We start from the raw sequence: 19,534 nt of genomic DNA on the forward strand, positions 1-19,534 counted from the left end.
TGTGTCAGTCACAGCAGAAAAATCCGAGATGAGTTTTCTGTCTTCTGCCACTGCTGAGCCTTTATGAAAGCACATTCTGGTAGCTAATGAAGAGAAAAGAGGCTAAAAATGCAGAAAACTGCAGTGAAAGGAAAATATATGAGTGGATTACCTAATTAAAAATAAGTAATTGTTAAAAAAAAAAAGATCAACCCACAATCGAAGTAGTTAATTATGTTGGCTTTGAGATAGTGTTTAAAAGTTACAGTATGTTGATCTTTGAACTCACTCACTCGTCCACTTTACCATGTTAATGTTGGTTAAATTTTAACCTCAAGAGAATGAGAAAAAAAATTCCTTCACTGGAATACATAGGAATTAGATCCAAAACTTTTAGCTGTGATAGTTCCAATCTGATAAGCTACCACAGTGGGAAAATGTCAAAAGTGATTTTTAAAAAGGGCCTTTAATTTTGTTTCATAGAAATATCCACAGAATGAAAAAGGAACACACACTCACACGTTCATATATGTGCATCTAGATGTTGCCCAGTAACATCTTAGCCAATGAACTTCATCTCGCAATTCAAAAATGAACCTGTAAAAATTCATACACATCCATGATGGGATTACAGTCAAGCAAACATCTTGTTGACAAGTCCCGGTTTCCATCTGAATCCCAATGACTGATTGGAAAGGCAGGCCTTTCCCTGACAGGTTGCAAGATTCACTTTATGTATGCTCTGGATGGCTCTGGAGACAAGACAACATCTCTTGAACGGGCCTGCCTTCGTAGCAGATCTGGTACACCGCAGTGAACAATGGAAACCTGGTCGAGGGAACAGGAAAAGACAAGTTAAGCCATCTGGTCTACCTCACAGAACCAACTAGTCTTTCTCTCCTGCCTAATGGACTGCAGACTAGCATATGCTAGTATTGGAAAACAAAGCGACCGCCTTCACATCCCTCCATTATTTGGTCTGCAGAGAGCTTCTGCACGGTGGCTGTAAGAACTTGGTACAACCGAAACCATCCCCTGCCTCGTTGTTTGGAGTGTGCTGTCTACACTCACATCCTGGGGTAGTCTTTACAGGGTGATCTGTGGTCAATGACATCAAGAGTTGTGGCTCAGGCTCTTGGCCAAATCTAGAATGAATCCAAGTTTTTGTCACTTTTAAAAGGTTGGAGAATAAATTTTAAATTGCAGGGAGGTACTGCTCTTGCTTCTCCAAAATGAATCATCCAAGAATGAAGATGAGGCAGCCCACAAAGCACCATAAATAATGCAGGCCTGGAACATTCTCAAAAGAATCAGCGTGGGGACCCACCATTAGCGAAGTGCTGATCTCATGTTGGAAGTGGGGTTTATTCTGCCTTTTCTTCCAAGATGTGAACACAGGTATAAATGAAAGTTTGAAATGGATGAGGGCACGAAGGAGTGAGCTAATAATCCACTGTAAGAAAAGATAACATTATCCCAGGGTACTGCTGGCTCAGCAAGTTATTTATTTTTTTATGGCAAAAATCACTAAGGAAATAACTTTATAATTTCAATCAGGCTTTTAAACACACACACATACACACACAGCCTAAAGTGAGCTTGAAAGAATCACAGGAATCTTAAAAGCCATTCTGAAAATTTTCTAGTTAAGCATCCTATAATGACAATGTAATTTAAGAACAGCAAACAGTGCTGATTAGTCATATGTCTTTACGACAGTCTGTCACTGTGGGTTTTTTAAGGTTCAGAATGTTCTGGGGGTTTTTTGGAGTCAGGTAGAGAATCAAATCTGACTCCACAGCCTATTAACTTTGGGCAGGTTTCACAAACCCTCTGACCCTGTTGCTCATCTGCAAAATGGGGCTGGACACTCAAGATTATTGTAGTAACTGACTTACGTGTAAGGTGGACAGTATGACACTTGACATATGGTGGATGTGCAATAAATAAACAGCTTATAAATGCAGCCACAGGGTGGCCACTGGGTCCCAGACTGTTCGAGAGGACAGGGTCCAAGCCTAGTTTGTTCACCTCCACATCAGCACAGCCTGGCCCAGTGCAGGCAAGGGGCAGGTGCTCAGTGAGTATTTGTTGAATAAATTCTTGTGAATTGGAGTTAGAGCCTGGAGATTTCAACCCCTTCCATGGCTGAGTTTTCCTCTTCCTAAGATGAGAACTTGTATGTCCCTCAAGCAGGGTGGCAGGGTGGTAAGTGGCCACCCGAAACCATTCCCAAACCCCTTCTCTCCTTATCGAGATTGGAAATAGCCTAAGGCTCACTTTCTCAGCCTTTCTTTCACCTAGAATTGGCCCAGTAATCTCTAGCCAGCAAGACACAATACATCTGGGAGAGTTTCTGGGGAAGATCTTTCTCTTCTTGAGAGGCACTGGAGGAAAAATCTGCTACCCAGACTGCCCTTGCTCCCTGCCCCTGAGTGCAGTTGTGTATGTGATACTTGGAGCTGCTGGAGCCATCTTGAGGCTTTGAGGGAAGGTTAACAAGATCACTAAGCTTCTAATCCAGAGGCACTGAGCCAACACCAATAATGTCCACCTCCAGATTCTTTGTTATGTGAGAAAAATAACCCTACTGTTCAAGGCATTTTAACTGGGCGTTGCTCTTGAAGCCAAGAGCAATTTTCATGACCAGCCATTTCTAAAATGTGTTCTGTAGGTGAGATGTTAACAAGTGATACAGAGGTAGGGAGAGGGGGGATTTCTATCAATAAGTAATTTATTTAACCCTCACAACTGCCCTATGAGGAAGATAATATTTATTTATTTATTTATTTATTTATTTTTTGCGGTACGCAGGCCTCTCACTGTTGTGGCTTCTCCGGTTGCGGAGCACAGGCTCCGAACGCGCAGGCTCAGTGGCCATGGCTCTCGGGCCCATCCGCTCCGCGGCATGTGGGATCTTCCCGGACCGGGACACGAACCCGTGTCCCCTGCATCGGCAGGTGGACTCTCAACCACTGCGCCACCAGGGAAGCCCGAGGAAGAGAATATTATCTCCACTCTACAGATGAGGAAACTGAGGCACAGTTTCTGACTTTGTAGCCAACACTCAACCACCAGGTTATAATGCCCGTTTAAATGCTATTTTCTAAATTTTAAAATGCTACAAAGCCAATTAGATCAGTTTGGGGAACTCTCTAAAGAAGGTTAGAAGTAAAAGGAGGACAAGGAAACCATAAACAGAATGAAAAGACAACCTAGCGGATGGGAGAAGATATTTGCAAATGGTATGACCAATAAGGAGTTAATATCCAACATGTATAAACAGCTCATACAACTCAACAACAAGAAAACAAACAACCTGATTAAAAAATGGGCAGAAGTGAATATACATTTTTCCAAAGAGGAGATGCAGATGGCCAACAGGCACATGAAAAGATGCTCAATCATCAGGGAAATGCAAATCAAAACCACCATGAGATATCACTTCACACCTGTCAGAATGGCCATCATCAAAAGGAACACGAATAACAAATGTTGGCCAGGATGTGGAAAAAATTTACAGTCCTGTTGGTGGGAATGTAAATTGGTAGAGCCACTGTGGAAAACAGTATGGAGGTTTCTCAAAACACTAAAAATAGAACTACCATACGACCCAGCAATCCCACTACTGGGCATATATCTGAAAAAAACAAAAGCACTAATTTGAAAAGATACATGCACCCCAATATTCACAGCAGCATTATTTACAATTGCCAAAATATGGAAGCAACCTAAATGGTCATCAACAGATGAATGATAAAGAAGATGTGGCACATATAAACAACGGAATACTACTCAACCATAAAAAAGAATGAAATTTTGCCATTTGCAGCAAATGGACTTGGAGGGTATTATGCTAAGTGAAATAAGTCAGAGAAAGACAAATACTGTACCATATGACTTATATGTGGAATCTAAAACATACAACAAACAAGTGAATATAACAAAGAAAGAAGCAGACTCACAGATATAGAGAACAAACTAGTGGTTACCAGCCAGGACGAGGAGAGGGAAGGGGGGAGGGGCAATACAGGAGTGGGAGAACAGGAGGTACAAACTATTATGTATAAAATAAGCTACATGCATATATTTTGTAACATGAGGAATATAGCCAATATTTTATAATAACTGTACATGGAGTATAACCTTTAAAAATTGTGATTCACTATACTGTACACCTGTAGCATATAATATTGCACAGCAACAATACTTCCCCCAAAATAAATATTTTCTTTCAAAAAGTGAAAGGAACGGGCTTCCCTGGTGGCGCAGTGGTTGAGAGTCCACCTGCCGATGCACGAGACACGGGTTCGTGCCCCGGTCCGGGAGGATCCCACATGCCGCGGAGCGGCTGGGCCCATGAGCCATGGCTGCTAGCAGACTCACAGATATAGAGAACAAACTAGTGGTTACCAGCCAGGACGAGGAGAGGGAAGGGGGGAGGGGCAATACAGGAGTGGGAGAACAGGAGGTACAAACTATTATGTATAAAATAAGCTACATGCATATATTTTGTAACATGAGGAATATAGCCAATATTTTATAATAACTGTACATGGAGTATAACCTTTAAAAATTGTGATTCACTATACTGTACACCTGTAGCATATAATATTGCACAGCAACAATACTTCCCCCAAAATAAATATTTTCTTTCAAAAAGTGAAAGGAACGGGCTTCCCTGGTGGCGCAGTGGTTGAGAGTCCACCTGCCGATGCACGAGACACGGGTTCGTGCCCCGGTCCGGGAGGATCCCACGTGCCGCGGAGCGGCTGGGCCCATGAACCATGGCTGCTGGGCCTGCGCGTCCGGAGCCTGTGCTCCGCGACGGGAGAGGCCACAGCAGTGAGAGGCCCGCGTACCACACACACACACACACACACACACACACACAAAAAGTGAAAGGAAGACAAAAGATAACATTTTATTAAAAAATGGGCATAAAACAAATAAATCAGCTATCCTACTAATGGATACTGAGGGCTTAGATGTGTCAGGCCTCAATCATGAGCAGGGATGTGCATTATTATAAATGAGGCCCCAGCCCTCAAGGAGCTTACAACACTGTTATGGGCTGACTGTACCCCTCCCCCAAACTCACCCAATGCTCCAGCCCCTCAGAATGACTATATTTGGAGACAGGCAACTGAAGGAGGTAATTAAGTGAAAAGGGTTCATTCATTAAGATGGACCGTGGGACTTTCCCAGCAGTCCAGTGGTTAAGACTCTGCCTTCCGATGCTGGAGGCTCGGGTTCGATCTCTGATCAGGGAACTAAGATACCACACGCTGGGTGGTGTGGCCAAAAAAAAAAAAGATGGGCCCCAAACCAATACGGCTGCAGTCCTCATAAGAAAAGGAGACTAGGACTCAGACGTACACAGAGGGGGGACCACGAGAAGACGCAGGGAGAAGAGGCTTCAGAGAGGTCAACCCTGCCGACACCTTCGATTTCTGTCCTCTATAACCGCGAGAAACACATTTCTGTTGTGTGAGCCACTCCATCTGTGGCATTTTGCTGTGGCAGCCCAAGCAGACTAATACAAACACCTGATACTCACACATGGTCATAAAGACACAGGCACAAGGACATTAAATAAAGCAAATTTCACAACAGCAGAAAAACCCCAACAATGTCTATTAATGTCTTAATGTCTATCAAGAGAAGATTGGTTAATAAATAAACTGAGGTTCTCCCACACCATGGAATGTTCTGCAGCCATTAAATGAGACCTCTAGGTGCAGATGTGGAATGATTTTCAAAATATATCCTAGGGGACTTCCCTGGCGGTCCACTGGTTAAGACTCCACACTTCCAATGTAGGGGGCACAGGTTCGATCCCAGCTTGGGGAACTAAGAAGCCACATGCTGCATGGCACGGCCAAAAAAAAAAAATTCTGAAGTGATGAAAAGGGACAAAGCAGACTGTGGAGTTCGTTACCCATCAAACAAACAAAAGGGCCATGTGGAAAGTTCACTGAACCCTGAGAAAGCCACCTCCATCTGGGGTAGGGATCAGGACCCACTTTAACCTGTGTGCCTTTTTGTATGACTTTAATTTTCTTTTCTGCCAAAAGCATGTGCCCCACCTCCCAAGTTTGAAAAATAAAAGTAAAATTGTAAGTTTATGCAATAAGTCCATAGCACATTAGCAGCAATAGTGTCTAAAACAGGGGTTGGCAAACCATGGCCTATGAAGCAAGTCTGGCCTGTGACTTGTTTTTGTGCCACCTGTAGGCTAAGAATCATTTTTACCTTTTTATTTTTAATTTTTTTTTGTGGTACGCGGGCCTCTCACTGTTGTGGCCTCTCCCGTTGCGGAGCACAGGCTCCAGACGCACAGGCTCAGCGGCCATGGCTCACGGGCCCAGCCGCTCCGTGCCATGTGGGATCTTCCCGGACCGGGGCACGAACCCGTGTCCCCTGCATCGGCAGGCGGATTCTCAACCACTGCGCCACCAGGGAAGCCCCGTTTTTACCTTTTTAAAGAGCTATGAACAGAAACAAAGACTATAGGGCAGAGTCCTGTATGTGGTCTACAAAGATGAAATCTTTGTTATGTGATTCTTTACAGAGAAGGTTTGCCGACTGCTGCTCTACACAGTAAGTTCAAAGCAGGGAAAATGATTTGTATCTGGAAGATACGAAAGAGGTTCTCTGAGGACAGACCTGGCTTGCCTTGTGGGCGATGATGGTTGAGATGCTCATAAGCGGGTGTCCAGGCAGGCCAAACAGCACGACAGATGCACACAGGAGTCTGAGAAGGAGGCGGGTGGGGCCAAGGGAGGTCTGCTTCCAATAAAGCAGGGGTCACAGGACACACTGTTAGAAACAAAGTTGGTACTCAACTGAGATGCCAACCTAAGGCCTGTGGACCTCCTTCTCTAAGAGCAGGAGGCCTCTCTGAGTTAGAGGTGACCACAGCAGTCATCTGGTCTACGACTTTGACTTTGTGGATAAACGGCACAGAGTAGCTAAAAACATGACCTGCCCAAGACCACACAGCTAATGAGACACAAGGCCACTGGCCTCCTGCTCAGCGCTTTCTATAGCAGGGAAGGGAGAAGGAAATGGAGGAAGACCAGCATGGTGATGGCTGGAATGGAAAAGAAAGAAATCCAGGTAAGCGGCGGTGCAAAGGGAGAATAGCAGGACTTGGCTCTACTTGTGCCACTGGGGGCAGGTGCAGTGGGGGATGGACCCATGGGACTCGACACTAGGCCTGGGAGAAGGGCAGGTGCCCCTCAATCCAGCAGTGACCTCACTAAGCACAGGGATGGCCGGGTCAATTTCTAATCAGAAGAAAATGGGACATGACTGTGGAGAGGCAGGTTTCTCCTGCTTGGTCACACTTGCTTTTAAGCAGGCAGGTACTGATCCCAGAACACCTGTTCCAGCCTGTATCCTCCAGTAGTTAGACAACACACACAGACTCACACTGGCCAATGTGTCAACTCATAGAATCCTATCAAAGGACAGGACCCTATCCTATCTGTATACTACTGTGGGATCCTAGGACTCTTATCTTGGTTGCACACAGATGCCACTTTAAAACTGTGATTGGGAGAGACTCACCATCATCAAACACCCAGGTATTTTTTTTAAGACTTAAAACAAAAATTCCTGATAAAGACTTAACGGTCATTAAAGTAGCCCCAATCACACACAAACCCATCAGTGTCTGCTGTTAAATATTAAATAGGTAAGGAAAACCATGCATGTCATGGGTATTTTCCTTTTAATCATGATTAAAAGGTAGTTCTCCTCCTCCGAGGCTTGTTTATGACTCCCCCCTCTGCCTGGCTGGCATTGAAAGCCGTTTCAAAAAAATCAAATGCAAATTAAGGACGGAAGACAAATGCTCTGTTGCCCCTCATTTCTAACTTCCAATAGGCAACTGGACGGCTGAACAAGGGAGAGAGCTGGATGCAGGCGGCGGGATCAAGATGAAGGTGCTTGGGACCAGCAGCATCTAGACTTACCTGTAGAGGGTAAGGGAGCTGATGGCAGACCCGTGACCCACCTCCCGGTGCAGAGAAGTGCACGCCGGGGACCAGCTCCCTACTCTCCCAGGCACCCACCTCTCCAGACTATTACAGGAGAGTTAAGGATGTCCAGGATGTGCCACACAAGCATTTACTGGGTGGTGTGGTGGCATCGTGATTACAGAGACAGGCTTAGCAAATCAATAAGAGGAAGGGCTGGGGCAGCCTCAGACGCTGGGCAGCTTCTGTGGGACTACCGGGCTTCCTCCCTCCATCCGCAGCAGAGCAAGCTGATCCAAGCCACCTCTAACACGTGACCCGCCTGGACAGGCAGCAGAGGATGGGTGGGGAGACTACAAGGCTGCTCATCACACCTTAAACAGGGCATCTCTAGTGCTGGAGTCCTGGGGGGAACTTGTCCTTCCTTCTTTTCTGAATTGTTTGACATTTCATTAACAAGGCTATATCTTTTTAATAAAAGGACGAAGTAATCTTTTTTTAAAATTTAAAATGTATGTCATGTAGCTCTTACCAAACACCCTGCAGGACAAGCCAGAATCTCAAACTTCCTATTTTGTACTATGCCCTACAGCGCTGAGCCTCCCTCCCTCGTTTCGTGTTTTGTGTAAATGCTCATTTTCAGGGTAGGCAGATGTTTCCTGCCATAGACCCTCACATCACACAAAGGATGGAACTAATCCAATAACTTTCTGCACACACTCAGCAAATGCCTGTGCTCACGCGCTGACCAGGCTGGGGGTCGTGAGCAAGGCGGGGGGATGATAGCCGCTCCTCTGGCCTCGTGGACAGTGGGACACTTACTTGTCGAGCAGCCCCTTCTGTTTGAGTATGCGGTACACCTCGGCCGAAGTCTGAGGTCCTTGCAGCTTCTGCCCATTCAGCATCTCCTTTTCCAATTCTTCGATGGTCTTAAAAACAAAGGATGAAAACAATCTCCTGTAAAATCTAGAGCATCACTTATTTTAAGAGCAGAGTCGGGGAGGAGAGCTGCAAGCCAAAAAAAGATAATGACATACAAGGCAGAGGGTGTAGGACTGAAGCGCTTTTAAGCAAAGGCAGATGGGGGTTAGCAGGAGAAGCCCAGCACACACAGCCTCCACCCCCAGGATAGCGGCTCTCCCCAGCCTGGGATCCCACACCGGGGGCTACCTTTCCGGTCCTGGCAAAGGCCTCGGCCACCCTGCGGTTCCGGCCCCCATAGCAGGTGGTGATCAGATCAGCCACGCCGCAGCTCTCCAGGAAGGTGGCCGTGGACACCTGGCCCTTGCAGAAGATCCTGGCAAAGGAGATCATTTCCATGAGCCCCAGGCGGATGACAGCGGCTTTGGTGTTGTCGCCACAGTGGAGGCCGTCGCAGAACCCGGCTCCCACGGCCACAATGTTCTACAAAGGAGACAAGAAGCCCAAGGATGCCGTCACACGCCCGCTGGGGGAGAGAATGCAGGGAAGGCAGGGACACTGGCTCCCCTAGGTCCCACACGACCCAGGGTTCTTTTTTTTTTTTTTTTTAAACACTTATTTATTTATTTGGCTGTGCCGGGTCTTAGTAGCAGCATGCGGGATCTTCATTGCTGCGTGCGGGATCTTTTAGTTCCAGCATGCGGGATCTAGTTCCCCGACCAGGGATCGAACCCAGGCCCCCTGCATTGGGAGCTCGGAGTCTTAACCACTGGACCACTAGGGAAGTCCCACGATCCGGGGTTCTGCTTTTGTACCCGTGAGAGAGAGAGAGTAGAAAGAAGGGACCAGGCTCCCATATTCCCATTCACAGGGCAAAGAGCCCACACCTGTGCTCAGAGGGAGGCATCAGCCAGAATGGGAACGGTGGATGGTAGTCTCTGGTCAAATACTGTTTGAACAAACGGCTTTTTTTTTTCTTTTATAGTTGAATAAATCAAATGCTTTATTCAACTACAACATTCACAGAAAAGTGTCAAATCATAAGTGCACAGCTTGATGAATTTTCACAAACCAGACACACCTGGGTAACCAGCACCCTGATCAAGGAGTAGAACGTAACCAGTGCCCCAGGAAGCCCCCTCTGACCTTCTCCTGGTCACCCCTGCACCAAAGGTAACCTCTCTCCTGACTTCTAATGGCACAGGTTTACTTTCCTTGTCCTTAAACTTTATATGAATAGAATCATACAGGGTGTAATCCTTCCTGTCTATCTTCTCTGTCTCAATTTGATATCACGTTTGTGAGCTTCAGCCATAGTTTTACACATAATGCATTTATTTTCATTGCTACGTTATATTCCATTGTGCAAATATACTGCAACTTATCTGTTCTGTTGATTGGCATTGGGGTAGTTTCCAGTTTGGAGCCATTACAAATGGCTCTGCTATGACACCTGGTACATGACCTCTGGTGGCCGTGAGCAGGCATTTCTGTTGGGAGCGTACCTGGGTCAGAAGTGCTGCGTGATGATGAATGCATACGTGCAGATCAAGTTTCTGCCTTTTGTTTCATTTAATAATCCCTGGGTTTTCCTTGGTGGTGCAGTGGTTAAGAATCCACCTGCCAATGCAGGGGACACAGGTTTGATCTCTGGTCTGGGAAGATCCCACATGCCACGGAGCAACTAAGCCTGTGCGACACAACTATTGAGCCTGCGCTCTAGAGCCCGTGACCCGCAACAAGAAGACACCGCAATGAGAAGCCCGCGCACTGCAACGAAGACCCAACTCAGCCAAAAATAAGTAAGTAAATAAATAAATAAATTTAATAATCCCTAAATGTTCTGAAGCGCTGGGTTGTTGCGTGGCTCTATGCTGGACACCAGGCAGATCAGACACAGACTTGCCTCTTCAGAAGCTGATAACCTAGTTCGGGGGTCAGCAAATTAGGGCCAAGTGTTATAAGTAATGTACTGGAAACCAGGAACCCCCGTTCAGTTACATACTGTCTGTGGTTGCCTGTGTGCTGTCAACAGACCTGAGTAGTTGTGCAGAGACCTGTAAGGTCTGCAAAGCCCACATTTTCTAACGAGCTCTTCTGGAAAAAGTTCGCCACCCCCAACTTAGCAGGAAAATAAAACCTGTGCACAAATCACAATGATGCTCAGCAGAAAGCAGTATTCCGTAAGAGGTACTGAAGGTTGGGTCTCATTTCAACCCATGTGTACTGAGCGTGCACTGTGGGAAGCCCCGCTGGACCCTGGAGGGGCTGAGGATGCCCTCAGGGGGTGGGGGGCTGCAAAGATAGAATTAGACACAGGGCATCCTCAAGGAGTTGACAGTATCACTGGGAAAAGACATAGAAAAGCACATCAGGAGACAGAAGGACGAGATTGTGCGGAGAAGCTTCATTTCAAAGCAGGGAAGCCTGCATGGAGGAAGTGGCATCTGAACTGGGTCTCAAATCTTATGTAAAACCAGACAATCACATATGCCAAGTAATGCCTGAGTGGAGGTGATGGGGGGTGGCGGTGGGACTTGTTTGGGACACCAGTCAACCCTCAGGTTCCCAGCTCTTTCCATGTTACCAGCTCCCTCTCCAAGAGCACTCAATGCAGGAAAAAATGCAAGTATTCTGCCTCTGTCTAACCACACAAGCATTTTGCCATAATACCTGATGCCTATATATGGATGTGCCTTAAGAGACCTTAAACTATGAAGCCAAGTTAGTAACAATGAGAAATAAGCTAAACTAAGTGCATTTCTTCCTCACTCCCCTAATTTTTAAAAAATTAATTAAAGACAGAACATTTTAAAAAACATTCAGGACTATAAAATCTGAGGGATAAGGTAAAAAATGGAATGACCCGGGGAGGAAAAATGTCTTCTCTGGTTGGTATGCAGTTTTTTATAAAACAGATCAAACACAGCACTGATGTGGCCAGGCTCACCCTGATAGGACGCGGCCACTTCAGATGAAGAAGTTCCTGTGAGCCCTCTAGAAGCTTCGGTGGGCTTCCAACAGAGCAGGACCCTCTCCTGGCTCCCTGGTGGCAGCAGATGAAGACAGCTGAATGAGGGGCCAGAAGGCAGGGGCCCTAAATGAACCTTCCCTTCCTCAGCAATCACATCAGTCCTTACTCTGGCTATTCCTCTGCAAAGGCCAGGATCCACGCAGATCCCGGCTCCTACAGCTGAGCTGAGGAATCCAGCCTCCTGACCCAGGAGCATGTTTTCATAAGGTACCACCTCTGCCTGTACCTGTAAGCTTCTCCAGTCCTTCCCACCACATAGGTAAAATGCAGACTGTAGGTCTCAGCAGCTCCCTGAGGGCAACCACCAGCCCCAAGCACCTGCTGCGCGTGCACAGGGATGGGGGGAGGGCGATTCCTGGCTGGGCGCACTTGGCGTCTGGCAGCATCACGTGCAGAGGAGAGGGGAGACGCAGAGTGAAGGAGCTGGAGAGATGCTGACGGGCGAACTGGGATCCATTCTGCGGCTCTGCCCCAGAGCTGCTGAGTTGGGATGGAACAGCCGGACCTTTGAGATGGGACACTGTGCAGAGACCAGGAGCGAGAGAACACCCAAGGCTGGGCTCAAACAGGCCCAGTCACCCCTCCTGGCATAGCAGCCAAACTGAGGAAGCGCATAGGGAGATACAAGGGGCACACGCATGACATCCAGAGGGCTTCTGGTTCTCAGTCTGCCTTGTCGCTGTGTGACCTTGGGATAATCACTCCACCTGTCTGAGCCTTCTTGGCTTTGGTTGTTAAATTCAGGGCTTGGACGAGATCTCTCAAGGCTCTTCTGGTGGTGACATTCTTCCAGGGAATCTGGCTCAATTGGGGCCTGCCCTGGGACTGCCGACAGTGGGACACCCCTGGGGCAACAGAGAGACACCTAAGAACGTGCAGAGGGACTGACCACAGAGACCACGAAGCCAACTGTTGGTGAGCCCACCAAATGGTTTTATCGAAGTTACCATGGCAACATGCCAAGGCCTAGCTTCCAAATGGTTAGATTGTGGAAATGGCTCTCTGATGCCTCCTGGGCTGTGTCTCTGTGCCCCGCGCCCCCTTCCTCACAACGCGACCCACTCTGGAGGTCACTTGACAAACCAACCCCAGCCAACGTCTACAGACTGGATGGGACATAACACAGACTTCCTTTCAACAAGGGGCTCCTACGGATTATTTACGAAGCACCTACAGTGAGCCCACCAGGCCGCTGCACACACGGTCTCATCCGAATTCTCATGGCAACCCCGGCAAGTGTGTGCCTGTCCCCCTGGCTGGCTCACCGAGGGTCAACGGCTTGCCAAAAACGCCCGGCTGGTAAGTGATGCACATGGGACACGCCCCCGGTGCCTGGTTCCACGGGCCCACTGTTCCCTGTCCCCTGCTGCTTCCATGGTATGGCAAACGTGGCCTGGCCACTCCCACCCCTCTCCGGGTCCAAGAGACCTTCCTGAGACCTCTGCAACCAGATATCAAAGAGGACTGCCTCTTGGGCCTGCATGGAGGCTCAGGAGGCAAAAGCGGGAGGCCTAGGAGGAGAAAAGATTTATGGGAAAGAATAATAAAAATAACAACAAAAGTTAACCTTATTGATACGGGGAGGGGGAAGGGTAAGCTGGGACGAAGTGAGAGAGTGGCATGGACATATATACACTACCAAATGTAAAACAGATAGCTAGTGGGAAGCAGCTGCACAGCACAGGGAGATCAGCTGGGTGCTTTGTGACCACCTAGAGGGGTGGGATAGGGAGGGTGGGAGGGAGACGCAAGAGGGAGGAGATTTGGGGATATATGTATATGTATAGCTGATTCACTTTGTTATACAGCAGAAACTAACACACCATTGTAAAGCTATTATGCTCCAATAAAGATGTTAAAAAAAAAGTTAACCTTATTGAACTGTTTCTAAGTGCTTCATATATTATTAACTGATTTAATCTTCACAACGTTCCTACAAGGCAGGTCCTGTTACTACACACAGTGAGAGGCAAGGAAACTCAGGCACCTGGGGTAAGTAGCCCACCCAAGGTTGTACAGTCAGGATCAGGAGAGCTGGGTTTCGAGCCCTGGCAGCCCAGCTTCCTAGTTCTCTCCAGGGAGCAGAACACACAAGGCTGCTCCAGGCCAGTGAGTGGAAGGCACAGAGGGGCCAGCTCAGCAAGACAAGAACTTTCTAACAAGAGTTGACCCCACCCAATGGAAAATACCAAAGCAAAGGAAGTGCACTCTCAGTCACTGGAAGCATCCAAGCAGGAGCTGTACTGCATGAGCCCTGAGCTCCAACGCGTGCTTCTAACCTTCTATGTCACTGCGCTCAGAGAAAAGGCAGAGGAGGTTGCCCGTGGCCCAGGGGCACACAGGTTGGGACCACCTCCCAGTTTCCCCTGGATGTCTGGCCTCCCCACCACGGGGAGGAGGGGCCGCTGCAGAGTCAACCCCTCCCTTCTAAGGGGACCCTGGGCCCGTTTAATCACCATATGATGCATCCTGAAATCCTCACTCTCTCACCTACCACTTATCACTGTCAAAAGAAAACTAAACACACTGAGCTTGTCAGATCATATCTGAATAGCACCCGAACAGATGTCCTCTGAGATCGCTCAGCTGTGAAATTTATCACTATCTGCTGGGCATTTAAATCTGCTTTAAACTATTCATGTGAATAGTGAAAATTTATTCACTATTTTAAACATAGAGCGAAAAATACCATGATTTTCAGAAGACAGGCGTCCTTAAGCCCCTGCCCATTTCCCGGGTGACAGCAATACTCCGAGGCAATCATCCTCCGTGCCAGAGGCAATCATCCTCCGCGAATTGCGGTCTCTGCAACCCTGAATCAGGGCGGGTTGGATAGGGCTGTTTCTTTCGCTCCCAACCTCCCACAAAAAGACCACAAAACTGGAGGAGCAGCCCACGTGACCCGCAGTTTATGCAAACACTCTTACCACCTAGGGAGAATGGCCCTGCTGAAACCCAAGTCAGTATTTTCTGTAAGTCCAACAACCTGCCTGACTCTTCCTGAGGCCACCTCCGAGGGCATCTGACCTCGCCTTGCAGAAACCTGAAAAGTGTAGGCTAACTACGCCGAGGTACCACGTATGGTTTGCAGGTTGGGTACTGTGTAAGGCCACCTGGCTGAGATGTCTAGGAGGCCCAAAGTCAAGCCCACTCTCAGTCCACCAGGCTGCACACCCTGATGAGAAGTTGCCTTAGCGAGAGCAGTGTTGTCCAGCAGAAGTTTCTGCGATGACGTAAATGTTTGCTATCTGCTTGTCCAACAGAGTAGCCACTAGCTGCTGAGACTCACTGAAGACTAATGTGGCTACTGTGACTCAGAAACTGTTTTTTTAAGTTTTAATTAATTTGCATGTAAACGCACACAGCCACATGTGGCCCTGACTGAGGCTGGGCACCAGGCTGTGGCCCACAGTACATTCATCACAGCCAAAGCCCTGGAGGAAACCTACACGCCCAGCAATTAGGGTGGTGAGCCTCACCACAGACAACCCTACAAAGAACGCCGAGCCTCTGTGGCACAGGTAATGGGTGTATCTCCCAATCTACTCTTCTCTTCTTCCTGGGTCCTAGAGTTCCTGATTTTCATGCAAGTATATGGCTACCCAGAGAGAGGGGGAAATTTCCCAACCTCCCCTGCAGCAGGCATAGTCACACAATTAAGTACTAACTGCCCATTAAGATGAAGCCAAACTGTTACACTGTGACTCCCAGAACCTGCCTTAAAAGACAGCTGCCACACGTCCTTTATCCTTTTTTTCACCCTGCTGCCTGGAAGGCAGATGTGACGGTTGGAGCTCTGGTCACCATCTTGGAATACAAGTACAAGAGCCATACCTTGTGAGCTGGAAGGAGCCTGGGTCCCTGAGAATTTGGTGGAATGGAGCTGTCATATGGATTCAGGATTTTAACACAAGAAAGAGATAAACTTCTACCTTGCTTAGCCGCTATTTTTTGTTTTAATTGTTTGTGAAACTAAATCTGGTTTTAATGCACAGGTTTTATTATTTATTTATTTATTTACATAAATTTATTTATTTTTTATTTTTGGCTGTGTTGGGTCTTTGTTGCTGCATGTAGGCTTTCTCTAGTTGCGGTGAGCGGGGGCTACTCCTCATTACGGTGTGCGGACTAATTGTGGTGGCTTCTCTTGTTGTGGAGCATGGGCTCTAGGCACAGGCTTCAGTAATTGTGGCGCACAGGCTCAGTAGTAGCGCAAGGGCTTAGTTGCTCTGCGGTACATGGGATCTTCCTGGACCAGGGCTCGAACCCGTGTCCCTTGCATTGGCAGGTGGATTCCTAACCACTATACCACCAAGGAAGTCCCAGCCACTATTATTTTGGGTCTCTGTTAATGAAACTTAATTCTGATAAAGTATTTATTAAAAATAACATAGGTTGAGGACTTCCCTGGTGGCTCAGTGGTTAAGAATCTGCCTGCCAATGCAGGGGAAAGGGGTTCGAGCCCTGGTCCGGGAAGATCCCACATGCCGCGGAGCAACTAAGCCCGTGTGCCACTACTTAGCCCGCACACCACAATTACTGGAGCCCGCGTGCCACAACTACTGAAGCTCACGTGCCTAGAGCCCGTGCTGCACAACAAGAGAAGCCACCGCAATAAGCCTGCACACCGCAATGAAGAGTAGGCCCTGCTCTCCACAACTAGAGAAAGCCCTCGTGCAGCAATGAAGACCCAATGCAGCCAAAAATAAATAAATTAATTAAATAAAAAAATAACATAGGTTGAGCTGTACACTTATAGTTTCTGTACTTTTCTATATGAATTACCTCTTAAACTTTACATTAAAACAAAAATTCACTGCTAGTGAAAGAAGCCAGACACAGAAGAGTACACATTGCACAACTCCATTATAAAAATTCTATAGTGTACAAAAGCAGATCAGTGGCTACTGGCTTGGGAGAGAGGGGTGAACTATAAAAAGACATATACATGGGCTTCCCTGGTGGCGCAGTGGTTAAGAATCTGCCTGCCAATGCAGGGGACACAGGTAAGCCCTGATCTGGGAAGATAGCACGTGCCGCAGAATAACTAAGCCCGTGTGCCACAACTACTGAGCCCGCGCTCTAGAGCCTGCGAGCCACAACTACTGAGCCTGCGCGCCACAACTACTGAAGCCCATGTGCCTAGAGCCCATGCTCCACAACAAGAGAAGCCACTGCAATGAGAAGCCCACGCACCACCACGAAGAGAAGCCCCCGTTCGCGGCAACTAGAGAAAGCCCACGCATAGCAACAAAGACCCAACGCAGCCAAAAATAAATAAATAAATAAATAAATTTACCCAAAAAAAGACATACAGAATTGTTTGGGGTGACGGAAATGTTCTGTATTGTGGTGATGATTTTCAGGGTATATACACCCAACTGTTAAAACCCACTGAATTATATATTTAACTGGATGCAGTTTAATATACATGAATTATGCCTAAATAAAGTTGATATTTAAAAAGGAATACTCCCGGGGCTTCCCTGGTGGCAGAGTGGTTGAGAATCTGCCTGCCAATGCAGGGGACATGGGTTCGAGCCCTGGTCTGGGAAGATCCCACATGCCGCAGAGCATCTAGGCCCGTGAGCCATAACTACTGAGCCTACGCGTCTGGAGCCTGTGCTCCGCAACAAGAGAGGCCGCGACAGTGAGAGGCCCACGCACTGCGATGAGGAGTGGCCCCCGCTCGCTGCAACTAGAGAAAGCCCACACACAGAAACAAAGACGCAACATGGCCAAAAATAAATAAATTAAATAAATAAATAAATAAAATTAAAAAAAAAAAAAAAAAAAGGAATACTCCCGTAGTGATTAAGAGATTAATTTAGCTAAGAGGTGAAGGACATTCTGAAGCAGTAAGATGCACTGGTACAACATGATTTTGCATTTTGAATTTTCTTTTATCCTTGTAAGGAGCTGTTATCTTTCTTCCTCCTTTTTTTTTTTTCTTTTGTGGTATGCAGGCCTCTCACTGTTGTGGCCTCTCTAGTTGTGGAGCACAGGCTCCGGATCTTCCCAGACCGGGGCACGAACCCGTGTCCCCTGCATCAGCAGGCAGACTCTCAACCACTGCGCCACCAGGGAAGCCCTTCCTCCTTTTTTTCTTTTTGGTCAGTCAAATGCCCTCATGTTTTTGAGCACACAAAAAAGTGTACTTCAAAAATTTGTTTAGTGTGGAGAAGATTACTAAAGGTTGTTCATGTGGAAAAAGTAAAACATACAAAAAAGAATGCATATATGTGTGTAACTGAATCACTTTGTCATACAGCAGAAATTAACACAACATTGTAAGTCAACTATACTTCAATAAAATAAATTTTTTAAAAAAAGTAAAACATAAACTGCTTGAACAGTAAGATCCAGTTTTTGTTTTAAAAAGGGGACCTACACAAATGTGTACTTGCTAAAAAGACTGACAGAGGAGACAACAAACATTAATAGTGATTATCTCAGGATGTAGGGACTGTCTATCAGTCATTTTCACTTGCTTCTCTACACCTCTCTGTTGTGTGAAACTACCTTTTATAATCAGGAAGAAAACAACAAAATGATTAATTACGTAATCAAAGAAACACATGCCCATTTGCCCTGGTTGGGCAGGCTCTAGCAAGGGAGGGCTTCATTTCATTCAACTGCCTGGACACCAACCAGAAAAGTCAGGTCGTCCAGAGTAACAAAAGAACACTGGACTGAATCTTACAATCCATGATCACATTCTGACCGTGCTAACATTTGCTAAGTTTGAGTCATTTACTCTTTATTTTTTTTAAAATTTAATTTAATTTAAATTTTTATACAGCTGGTTGAGTCATTTACTCTTTGGCTCTCTTATCTCCTTATCCGTCCAATGGGATGGTTAGACTCAATTACTGCCAAAGCACCTGTTTCTCAGTTTTCAAAACTCCCAGCTCTGATGCAAGCCGGCAGCAATGATGGTAACTGATCCTGTTTTAAAGGAAAGCCAGGGGAAGGATGATAAATGGTCCTCAAACCCCATCTGCCTCTGCCCCCCACGAACCACTCTATCATGGGTAGCGGGAGGCTTCCTGCCAACAGACATGAAAAGCCATGCTCAGTTCAGACACAGGACCAGCATGTGGTCCCATCAGCAGAAACTTCTCCAGAGCCCTCAATCTAGAATCTTTCTTCTCCCCCTGCTCCTATGTTCTGGGAGGGTTCTCACCGCTTCCCCATCCACCACCGAAAATAACCCAGTCACTTCAAGACAGCTTTGGAACACACAGACCATGCTGAGCAATTAGGCCTTCATGGTGCCACTGCTGGCAAGTTGTCATTAGTTTAATGAAGGACTATTAAAAACACATAAAAATCTCAAACAACACAGCCAAAGCCAGCATCTTAAATGTATAGCAGGCCGTGTGCAATGTGAGAATCCCCCACCAGCATTCAAAAAGATGGACTGCCTGGGAGCCAAAGTCTTTCGCTGGCTTCAATTTTTAAAATTCTCATTGTATGGAGACGTGACCACACATACACACACGATATTAATTCTACAAAGTGGTTTTCAATTCTGACCAGGAAAAAAAGGTGTACACTTTGGAGAAAGCATGGGAAGGCACTCTTTGGACTGGTCTCCCCTGCATTCTTTTGA

At 46.8% G+C, this 19,534-nt stretch overlaps 1 protein-coding gene across 4 annotated transcripts in view; it reads right to left on the minus strand.

Annotated features, from left to right (window-relative positions):
• Positions 1 to 435: 435 nt before the first annotated feature.
• GPD1L (glycerol-3-phosphate dehydrogenase 1 like) overlaps positions 436 to 19,534 on the minus strand; it is a 58,529-nt gene continuing 39,430 nt past the window's right edge. The window contains exons 6-9 of one of the 4 annotated variants that reach the window (XM_024116490.3): positions 9,135 to 9,368; positions 8,787 to 8,893; positions 6,649 to 6,801; positions 723 to 807 (exon numbers count right to left, since the gene is read on the minus strand). In XM_024116490.3, coding sequence (XP_023972258.1) covers positions 6,684 to 6,801; positions 8,787 to 8,893; positions 9,135 to 9,368 — 459 coding nt within the window. In that variant the 3' untranslated portion in view covers positions 723 to 807; positions 6,649 to 6,683. Of the gene's footprint in view, positions 808 to 6,648; positions 6,802 to 8,786; positions 8,894 to 9,134; positions 9,369 to 19,534 lie in introns of all 4 variants that reach the window. The other 3 variants (XM_028478815.2, XM_028478814.2, XM_024116491.1) reach the window with 3 other exon arrangements.

Source organism: Physeter macrocephalus, chromosome 18, assembly GCF_002837175.3.
Source record: "Physeter macrocephalus isolate SW-GA chromosome 18, ASM283717v5, whole genome shotgun sequence".
Taxonomy (NCBI): domain Eukaryota; kingdom Metazoa; phylum Chordata; class Mammalia; order Artiodactyla; family Physeteridae; genus Physeter; species Physeter macrocephalus.